Source organism: Perca fluviatilis, chromosome 12 (assembly GCF_010015445.1).
Source record: "Perca fluviatilis chromosome 12, GENO_Pfluv_1.0, whole genome shotgun sequence".
Classification (NCBI taxonomy): domain Eukaryota; kingdom Metazoa; phylum Chordata; class Actinopteri; order Perciformes; family Percidae; genus Perca; species Perca fluviatilis.
The window spans coordinates 28753560-28764295 of NC_053123.1; the positions used below are offsets into that span (position 1 = coordinate 28753560).

The following is a 10736-nucleotide window of genomic DNA, read 5'->3' on the forward strand; positions in this document are numbered from 1 at the left end:
TCAAGGAGGCAATTTAAGCGACATAAGATGCAGCCCATGGACACTATCCTCTCTGTGCTAAACACTGCTAAATGAATTTCAATCAGGAGAGACTTCGTTGCAGATATGTAAAGATTTATTTGTAAGCTACATATGCAAAATATGAAAAGTCTTTGGACATTAGAATCCATCGTATCAAAACGTTAATATATTGTTAAATTTAAATTATTTTCAACAAAATAAAAAAAAACTATAAAAGAGCCTTTCTTTGATGTCATTTTTCAGTTTTTCAAGAATCGGTTTAGGAATCGGAATCGCTTTAAAAATACCGGTTCGGCATCGGAATCGTAAAAATCCAAACGGTACACAATCCTAGCTGTGATTGGCCTGTGAAATACATGGGTGAATCTGATTGTTTTAACTGAAAAGTAAATGCCTAGAAACATCTGTTAGAAGAGATATGATAACGTTATTGAGGTCAAAATTGAACTGAGGCTTTGTACATGGGGCGCACGCTCTACCAAGTGAGCCAATAAACGCCTGTTTAAAAGGCTTCTCCAACCATGCTTTTTATTCTTCATTCTTTATTTGGAACCCTATTCGCTTCCACAAAGTGGTCGCTAGTCTTCCTGAGGTCCACACAGAAACCGACAGCAGTTAAAACAAACACAAAAAACAAATCAGACTATATCAATAAAACTAAAACTACACAGACAGCAAAAATGACAAAATCAGCCAATGAAAATAACAGTCAATATGTGAAGCCACGCCATATCAAACGAACAATAGTAACCGATAGTAATCAACAAGCACACCTAACTGCAGATCTAAATGGGTGTGTGAACTTGTGTTTTAAGAAACGTTTTAAAAGAAAGTCTGCCTTCATACTAGTAAAGCCCTAAAGTGCTACAGGAGACTGGACAGAGGCCCACCAAACCTTCCCCTGGGACAAGCAGCAGGCATTAAAAATGTATCCTATTAAAGAAAAATATCAACAATAGTATGAACTTTATTGTGCAAGTGCGTGATCATAGTGACGAAAAAAGCTACGCAAATTACATAGTTTAAAATAAAGTACATTCAGTACACAATGGAAATGAACACAATTTAGTAACATTATCATTTATAATGTAAATGTAAGGGATGTGGACTTCATGCATCATCAGCGGGAAAACCAAATCTATTTGGGGAGGTTTGGGTCGTGGCAGGATGGGGCTTTATAGAAGAGCAGTTTTTCATTCACTTCATTGTCAGCCTTCTTCCCTGCCTCCTGTTCTCTCTTTCCCTGGTGATAACCTTTTAATTATCGTTTGTATTTTCCTCAATTTTGCAAGATCAAATGTATTTGCTTCTGCAGCGGTCACGCCACAAAGTGACGTTTGCTCGTCCATACGAAATAGGTGGTGGGTAGAAGCTTGACGAGGGCCACAATATCTCCAAGGACTTCTCTTTATTTTCCCTCTACTGTTCTGTTTACTTTGCCCTGGCCAGTGCCGACACCTTTGTTCACCATCATACACCATTTAGTTCAATAGAAAGTTATTGAAAATGTAAAATTGTCACCGTTCACCAAAGTTGAACCATACATAAAAACCGGGGCACGGAATCTTTTGGGGATCATATACATGAAATCACTTAGTGTAAGCATTACATAGCTTCCACTAACTTGGATGTTGAAAGCAGTGATTGGGGTTAAATTAATAATACATCTTACATATCCACTTATATCCAATATAATGGCTAATATCAGAGAGCACATAATGCACAGTAGCAGACGGCATGGTCGCTCTAGACTGTCTTTGTCTCACCCTGCTGTTTATCTTCAGTAGTACAGTTTTCAACTAATTTAGAAAAAAACACATATATAAAAAAAGATTGAGACTATGATACCAGCTGCATGTGTTCCCTCTCTTTACACTCAGCATGAGATCAGAGGTGAAGAAAGACGAGCCAACTACCCATAAATGTCCATAGGTTGATTCCTTGGCTGAGGAGCTTTCCTCATTTCTACATAGGTGCAGTTCTCGGGCTCTCGGGTGCAGCACTAAAACACAGTTAAAGAGAAAAGTCACACATTTGTTAGGGTTTTCTTTTCTCAATCACATGTAGCTCAATGAGTACATCCAACATTGTTAAATAAGCTTATAACTCTTTCTGTTCATTTTCGGACATCTTATGTAAATATTGTTTTTTTTTGTTCTTTTAGCTTTTATTGTATTATTTTTACATGTTCGATATAAAGCCTTCATTCATTAACAGTGCTGGAGACAGAAGTATTATTCCCAATGGGCAATGATACAGACAACCATATGCTGTTCCTCTGTAGACAGGGCCATGGTAGATTTCGAAATAAAAAATAGTTGTAGCTTAATTTAGTTCAAGACTAGAAGGGCACTGGGAGAGCACAGACCTCCACCAAGGCATGCCCTATCTCACATTTTTCCAATTTCCTACTCCACATTAATGCAACACAAACGCCCTATCTCGCAATGTTAACAAAAGTGAAAAAATTATTTGGCCCCAAGATTCAGATGTGCTTCAAAATGTAAAGGGTTCTTCCTTGGCCCATGCTACACCCTTACACCAAGTTTCTTGAATATCGGGCCAATATTAATTCCGTAATCCTTTTTTGGGATATCCTCTGTGTTATTTAATGGACTGGCCTCACCTTATTTCTGTCACAATGGCCATTGTACGCAAGCTAACATTAGCAGCTAATCATTAGCCAGTAGCTAAAACCACATTATCACAGTATATTTCACATGCCAATGTCACCTATTGGATTTTACCGGGCGGACGGGGTTTGTTGTAACGCTAGCTAGCTAGCTAGTTACTCAACGAGGCTGAGAGACGGGTGTGGGTGGGGATTGCAGGGGGAATCTCCGTGACGGCAAGGATGTTCAATGCCTGTTGTGCAGCAGCAGAACATCTCCCAGCTGCCCGATTTACCACTTCACTTTTCTCTAATCTTAACTATTCGTTTTGGTGCTTAACTCACCTTTTGTCAGGTTAATTTAGCTAGCTAACTGTAAAGACAGCTAAACGCGAAGGGGGGAGAAATTCGGCAGGGAGGAGATTTTTGGTACAAACACCGGTAACGCTAACAGAGACGTAGCTAGCTAACATTATGGATCGCCGATGTTGTGGCTGGGTTGCCTGGGTCTGATATTCTCTGTTTCCCAACGCTTCATTAAACTATTGTAGTCCAGCCTTTACTTCCGTGAAAAACATGCGTTACTTTGTAACAGACTTTATAATGCTCGCCTAGCTGCTAGCGTGGCACACCCTCATACTCTGCAACCGACTAGCTAGCTATGCTGACCTAGCTACTGCGCATGTGCAAGTCCCAACAAAGATGGATCAGAAGTGCGATGCCTCACTCTGTAGCTAAAACAGAGAGCTCAACACACTGAAGAGTGAAGAGACTGCAGTATGACTAAAATATGGTGTTTTTTGAAAATTAAACCACATAAACCTATTCTGGTACAACCTCTAAAGACAATTATGAAATTGAAAATGAGCATAATATGAGCACTTTAAGAGTTTCATGGAAAACTCTTCAGGGGCGGGACAACTGAGAAAGCCAGACAAATGGAAGACATGTGACAAGTGACAGAGACAGATAGTCACCCTCAGACTGATGTAGAAGGAGGTGATGACACAGCTGTACAGAAAGATCAGAGCCAGCAGACCAATCATAATCCACCTGAGCTGATGAGACGCAGGAGGTGTAGGGTGAGGTACGCAGGGCACTTCCTTTCGACCTAATAAAAGCATAGTAAGGCAAATTTCCTGTACTTTATTTGGTAGATTAAGTGTTGATTGACACAGAAACGTATTCTGAAAGTGGGTAAATATTGAAGCCCCTTAAATCTTGCTTTTTAAATTTGGAATATTTTTGACTCACAAAAATGTTTCATTCAGTAACTAACAACAAAAAATGCTTGTCTTTTTACTGTTTTTCATTCAATCAAGACAGTATATACAATATGGAAGGAGATACATATAACCATGTGTGTTGTATTTGACTTGATTTCTTAGCTTGTGTAAGTTTTGAACATACCTGGCAGCAGTATGGTTGGTGTTCCTCTCTTGGTCTTATCTAGATCATTTATTTTCACTGTGAACTCACACACGTACTTCTTGTTCATTTCCTGTGGCCCAATGTTGAGTATGACAAAAAGCCACTTTTTGGGATTCTCTTCAAGCATGGTAATGTTCTTACAGTCTTTCTTCCCCTTCCGGCAGAGCAGTTGTCTGGCTGAGATGTCTGTTCTAAGAGTAAGTAAGAAAATTAACTTTATTTATAGAGTAAGTAAAGATATACACACATTATGTCTACCAACTAGACCAAGTCTTTAGTCTTTAATCCAATGACTTGACACATTAAAGGACTAATTCAGCATTTTGGGAGATACACATATTACATTTTTTGCCAAGAGTTAGATGAGAAGACTGATAGCACACCAGGTCAAGAAAAATCCACCACACGGACCATCCTAAAACTCAACTGCAATAAATCTGAAATCCTTTTATTGGCCCAAACTCCCTCACGCTCCATCCTCACCTTCTCACTCAACTCAGCTCCATCGTCATACACCTAAAAATCACTCTCAACCTAGTCTCGTTTTGCCAGACCTTCCTCCACAGGGCTGCGGAGGAGGGTCTGGCTAGTCCACACAGCATTCCGGGATGGGAGAAAAAAAACGTGCTCTGGTTTATTGGCGTTTCTTTAAAGGTCCCATGGTATGAAAATTTCACTTTATGAGGTTTTTTAACGTTAATATGCGTTCCCCCAGCCTGCCTATGGTCCCCCAGTGGCTAGAAATGGCGATAGGTGTAAACCGAGCCCTGGGTATCCTGCTCTGCCTTTGAGAAAATGAAAGCTCAGATGGGCCGTTCTGGAATCTTGCTTGTTATGAGGTCATAACAAGCGAGGTTACCTCCCCTTTCTCTGCTTTGTCCGCCCAGAGAATTTGGCCAACCCATGAGAGAGAGACATCATGGCTTTCAAACGAGAAAAGTGGCAGTTGGTCAAGGCCACACCCCCACTCTCCACCTTGCCCCTCCCTCTCTCCTCCTCAATCGCTAGAGACACAGAAATGGCACGTTCTGAGGAAAGCTCATTGTGGGACTTTCTCTAGTGGCTGTAATTCTGCACCAAGGCTGAATTTCGGGAAAGAGACTTCAGATACAGTATTAGGGGACCACTGAGGTCTATATAATAGAGATTTCAGATACAGTATTAGGGGACCACTAAGGTCTGTATAAAAGCATCCAAAGAGCACCATGTCATCGGACCTTTAAACCAATCACAATTGTTATGGGCGGCGGTAAGCTTCACAGGGAGCCACGCTGCCACTGCAAAATAGCCTCGGGAAAGAACTTGTTTTGGTGGAACATGTGTACGTTTAAAAGTTGTTTTAGTCGTGCAACAGAAAACTCAGATTGGACAGATAGTCTAGCTAGCTGTCTGGATTGACCCTGCAGAGATCTGAGAAGCAGTTAATCGATAGTCCTCATGAATCCACAGGAGTTTGAAATTCCAACACAAAGAAAGCAGAAGGAAACGGACATCGGACGAAAAGCAATCCCGGAAGTGGAATGTCGTGGATATTGACTACTCTAAACCCCACCCTCTCGTTCCTACCCCACATTAACCAGGTTACAAAAATCTGCCTTCTTCCACCCCTAGAACATTGCCCGGCTTCGGACATTCCTGCCCTCTGCTGCTGCCGAAACACCTATCCATGCCCTCATAACCTCCATACTTGAACACATATGACTTGATGCCACAGCATCCTCTATGGCAGTGTTACTCATTGCCCGGCTCGCAAGCCTCCTGCAGCCCGCCAATCGTTAATTTGTGGCTCGCATGGTAGTAAATAATACATTGATAATCCTGCAGTCTATACAGATATTTAATAAAAAAATTAAAAACAAGGAGGGCTACAACGTAACCCTCCTTGTTTACGTAAAACAGTGGCATTACAAGATGGAAATATAGACTAGAAAAGATATTTAAACTTGCTCTGCCCTTCCGTCAAACACTGACTCACTGCGGAGTTGCCAGTTTGTCTTTCCAGCTTTTATCGCCGAATGTGCTCTTGGATGATTAGATACACGATGGGCTAATGTAGAACAAATTGCATATTGTATGTTCAGGCATGACAGATTGATAAGCAGACCTCTACTGGCTTCGGGTTAAACACCAGATCCCCCACCTCTCCGACCGCTATACCCCCACCCGACACCTCAGGTCTGCAGACACCAACCTGCTGCCAACCATCCGGACCAAGCGCCGAACCTGGGGCCTATGCAGCTGCTGCCCTCTCCCTGTGGAACGCCCTTCCTAACCACATATCCGAGAGGCCAACACCCTGCCCATCTTTAAAAAGTCCCAGAAACCTAGCCAGCTAGCCCAGTTTCCAAACATTTTTGTTATTTTATTCTGCTCTACCTAGAAAAGTAGTACCTAGAAAAGTGCTATATAAATTTGATTTATTTTTATTATACAGCTCATGAAACAGCAAACTGACGTTTTTAAACTTCGCTTTTTTTTGTACAAATTAAACAAACTAGATGTAAAGTGTTATATAGTTATTTACATGTGCTGATTTTGCTACCTCTGGACAGAGCCAGGTCAGCTGTTTCCTCCTGTTTCTAGTCACTCTATGAGAGTGGTATCAATCCTCTCATCTAAACTCTCAGCATTTCCCAAAATGTTGGACTATTATTATAACATTTAGTGGCTGCTAACATTGTGATGTGGTTCTACACTAACACAGTCACAGAGTGTTTTTTGATTTTGCACTTGTTTGGTAATTTAGTGGCTTCAAACTTGCAGCGAGCATGTTTATGCAGATAAGGTGATGCCCTGAAATTTTTGGCATAAACTTGAGTTGCAAGTTGGTCACACCACCACAAATACAGACATAAACATCTGTCTAATTGGCCTCTTTTAAACATTTCATGCTGCAATTGAGGACATTATTACTATGTTTGTAATATGTTTACCCAATTAAAGATAATGAAATGAACTGTAACTAATTAAAGGACAGCAGGATACATACAGTGGTATGGCATAAAGTCCAACATCTTCGACAGTCTGGACATCTGCGTTGTGTTCACAGGTGACTGAGGCTGACTCATCAGGGTTTACGGTCCGACTCTGTGGCTGAATCACCTCAAAGCCTGATCAATGAAAACACATCAAGTTTATCCCTTAGGATTTAGGAAGCTTTTCTTTTCATGGTTAATTTTCACTTTGATTTGGATTTCATTTAAAAAGTAAATGTTTTCAGTCAGCACTTCTTTTTATTTTAATAGATTGATGAACAGTGTTCAAATATATTCTTTATCAGTGTGTTAAAACAGTGACCGTGGCTTCTGTGTGTCAGAACTACAAATGACTACAAATTATTTAACCACATATGTAGAAACTGTATGAACTCAGCCTGTATGAAAAAAAAAGCTTTGTAAAGCATTTCATTGGAACTTTAGGTAAATTATTATTATTGTGAGTTGTATTGTTATTATTATAATATAACAAATATAAGAATTAAAAGTTTGAAATAAAGAAAAACAACTACGTTAGTTCCTATAGACACTCGATAGTGAAATGCTGAGTCCTACCATGGCTCGATTGTAAGATGAAGCCCAGATAAATTGTGAAGTTGATGATGTTGAAGCTGCAAGCTGTCATCTCAGCGTGTCTGCTCCTTTTTGCTCTGTGGTGAAAACCTGTCAACATATCAGAATAAAACAGACGCCAACATCACAGAAACCTCATTCTTTATTAAACAGGAAAAAGGAAATTTTGAGGTTGGACTTGATGCTGAGCTAACCAGATTCTGTGTCTCTATGGTGTCTGTATGATGACGCCACACTCAGTTATCAACTGTCACTGAAACAGTTGATGTTTGCATAGTTTCTGTGGGCGGCTCTCTTTCCTGTAGCTAATTTTTAAAATTTTTTTACAGACCAACAAGTGTAAATGACACCACTTCCTGTACAGAAGGAAAATATATTTGTTCGATTCAGTATATAATTGAATTTACAAGTTAGGGGCACAACTGTGGTGTTTGACTGTTTGTACCAGAGTATGTTACCAGTTGTATGTCGGCCTTCTTGGACTTGACAAGCCTAGGCTTCTTCATATCCCTTTTCGAACGGGTCTAGTGTGTGTTATGTTGTTATTAAATCAGTCGAAATAAAGATTAAGCTATCAGAATGTGGCTATATGTGGCCACATGTGGCCCAGACCATCCTCCTAATGTGGTCTTTATTATTCAGGAATTGATAGTTGCCAATTAATTTCCATGTTGATTGACTTATCACTTAATTAATTTCTGAGGACTATGGTTAACTACTCCTCAGATCTCTGCAGGGTAAATTCAGACAGCTAGCTAGACTATCTGTCCAATCTGAGTTTTCTGTTGCATGACTAAAACAACCTTTGAACGTACATAGGGTGACCATATTTTGATTTCCAAAAAAGAGGACACTCGGCCCGGCCTCGAGACAAATCCAGACAGGCTTCTCAGAGGTGAATGAACATGCTTTATTATGCCTCAATGGTGCAAAAATAACTTATAAAATAAAATAAAATCTGTAACAACCTGTAACAAAATAAGCTCTCTTCTAAAATAAATAAATAATATGCAATAATGTTCTAAATATGACCTCTTCTGTGTTAGAAAATCCAGCTTCAACAAAATATCTCTTAATACCTTTTCAATGTAATAAGATAAATAATAAAGACACTGAAACATATGTTCCAGCTTTGCACACACTGCACTCCGCCTCCCACTTGTCCGGTCCTGACCAGGACGGTACTTGGGACATTATTTTTTGCCGTTCAACTGTGAAGCTGCACTAGCTGCACTAGTCTTGTTTTATGGTTGTGCGCAGGCTCCATGCAGAGCTTTCGCCATAGCCTGTGTAAGTGGCCTGATGTTTATACTTGTGCGCTGGTGTGTGCGTCGAGCCGGTGTGTGTGTGTGTGTGTGTGTGTGTGTGGGGAGTGGGTGATAGAGTGAGGGAGAAGTGAGAGTGACGGAGAGCTAGTATGACTCTAGAGTCATAGTGAGAGAAACAAAGTGTCTCCCCTGTGTTTTCTGACCACGGTGGGAAATCTTTAGCAGGAAACGCTTCGGCATTTTGTGTGCAATGCTGCTCCGCTGTCTGCTCTGGTCCCTGTGTATGTGCGCGTCGTAGAGCCGCCCACAAGGCAGCCTCTCGGGAATCACGTCACACAACAAATTACCGTAGTATTGTGTGCAAAGCGCCAGTCAATTTAAGTACACGCTTAATGGTCCCATGAAAAACAGTGAAAACCGGACATTTTCATGAATTTATAAACCCCCTGGACGCCCCAAACAGTAGGTAAAAAGAGGACGTTTGGTCACACTAAACGTACACATATTCCACCAAAACAAGTTCCTTCATGAGGCTATTTTGCAGAGGCACGTTGCCCTGTCCGCCGCTTAACACCGCCCATGACGATTGTGATTGGTTTAAAGAAATGCCAATAAATCAGAGCACGTTTTTCTCACATCCTGGGATGCTGCAACACATTCTCACTCCCATCTCGTAAAATACGGAAGCTTGGTCAGGTGCCTTTGTCATTGTTATTGATGCTAAAAGTCTCCTTTAGCACTTTAACTAAACACGCTTGGTTGGGACTATTGGCGTCCCTTTTGACGCAGTTATGTGAAGGAAAAGATTGTTATGTTGAAGTATAAGACTGTGAAAATACGTAATTAGAACGACTACAAACTTCATGGATGACGTCTCTCTGAAGCTACGATGTCTCTGTGTATCGTACCGGGGATGTAACGTTACTCTAATGAACAGAGGATCTTACTTGTTCTTTTGCTCATCTGCTGAGAACACTTCACTGGATAAAACCCAGCAGTTAAGATAACGTTACATGTGTTGTGGAACAGAGCTAAGCTAGCTAGCTAGCGATCAACCTGAGCATCAAGCTAGGTGAGGTAGCTTGTGTGAGACGGGAGATGTAGTCCACTGAGAGGTTTCACACTAAACTAAGTGGTACTATGACAAAGCTACGGCTAACTGAGACGTTCTTCGGTTGAAAAAGTATCTTTTAAATTGACGAACATCATATTTGTAATCCATGGCTCAATTCAAACGGGATCAAAAAATAATTTGTTTCTCCCCGTTCACTACCGTTCATATTTTTTCTGAGTTTAGGTCCCATGAGGTCCACCGGAAGGGGCGGGACTTCGGCTCTCTATACATGTGCTGCCCATATGTGCTGCCTGAGCAAGCACAGCCCGCCCAATGGCTTGTTTGAATTTGGTTGACCAATCACGCACTGGGCTTTTGTCTGAGCTAGACAGACAGTTTCAGACAGAGGCACTGTAGCAATGGGCAGTGTGAGAAACATAATGTGTTTTTTGAACATCAAAGCATGTAAACTTATTCTAGTAGACCCCAAAAAGGAGTGAAAAGTACTATACTTGCCTCTGAATTGTGGAGTGCAAGTATGTAATTACAGCATTAAATGGAAATACTAAAGTAAAGGACTAGAAACTCAGTACATGAGTAGATGTCAGACACCGCCTACCAAGAGCCTGGGTCTGACCGAGGTTTCTTCCTTAAAAGGGAGTTTTTCCTCGCCGCTGTCGCACTAAATGCTTGCTCTTGGGGGAATTACTGGAATTGTTGGGGCTTCGTAAATTATAGAGTGTGGTGTAGACCTACTCTATCTGTAAAGTGTCCTAAGATAA

The 10736-nt window shown here is 40.9% G+C and overlaps 1 protein-coding gene across 1 annotated transcript; it reads right to left on the bottom strand.

Annotated features, from left to right (window-relative positions):
• Positions 1–251: 251 nt before the first annotated feature.
• Positions 252–7860, bottom strand: LOC120569341. Its single transcript, XM_039817205.1, has 6 exons — positions 7827–7860; positions 7615–7722; positions 7053–7173; positions 4043–4254; positions 3610–3743; positions 252–2023 (listed from the first exon to the last, which is right to left on the bottom strand). Exons 2-6 carry the CDS (start codon positions 7682–7684, stop codon positions 1934–1936), a joined length of 627 nt encoding a protein of 208 aa, XP_039673139.1. The 5' UTR covers positions 7685–7722; positions 7827–7860; the 3' UTR covers positions 252–1933.
• Positions 7861–10736: the final 2876 nt, after the last annotated feature.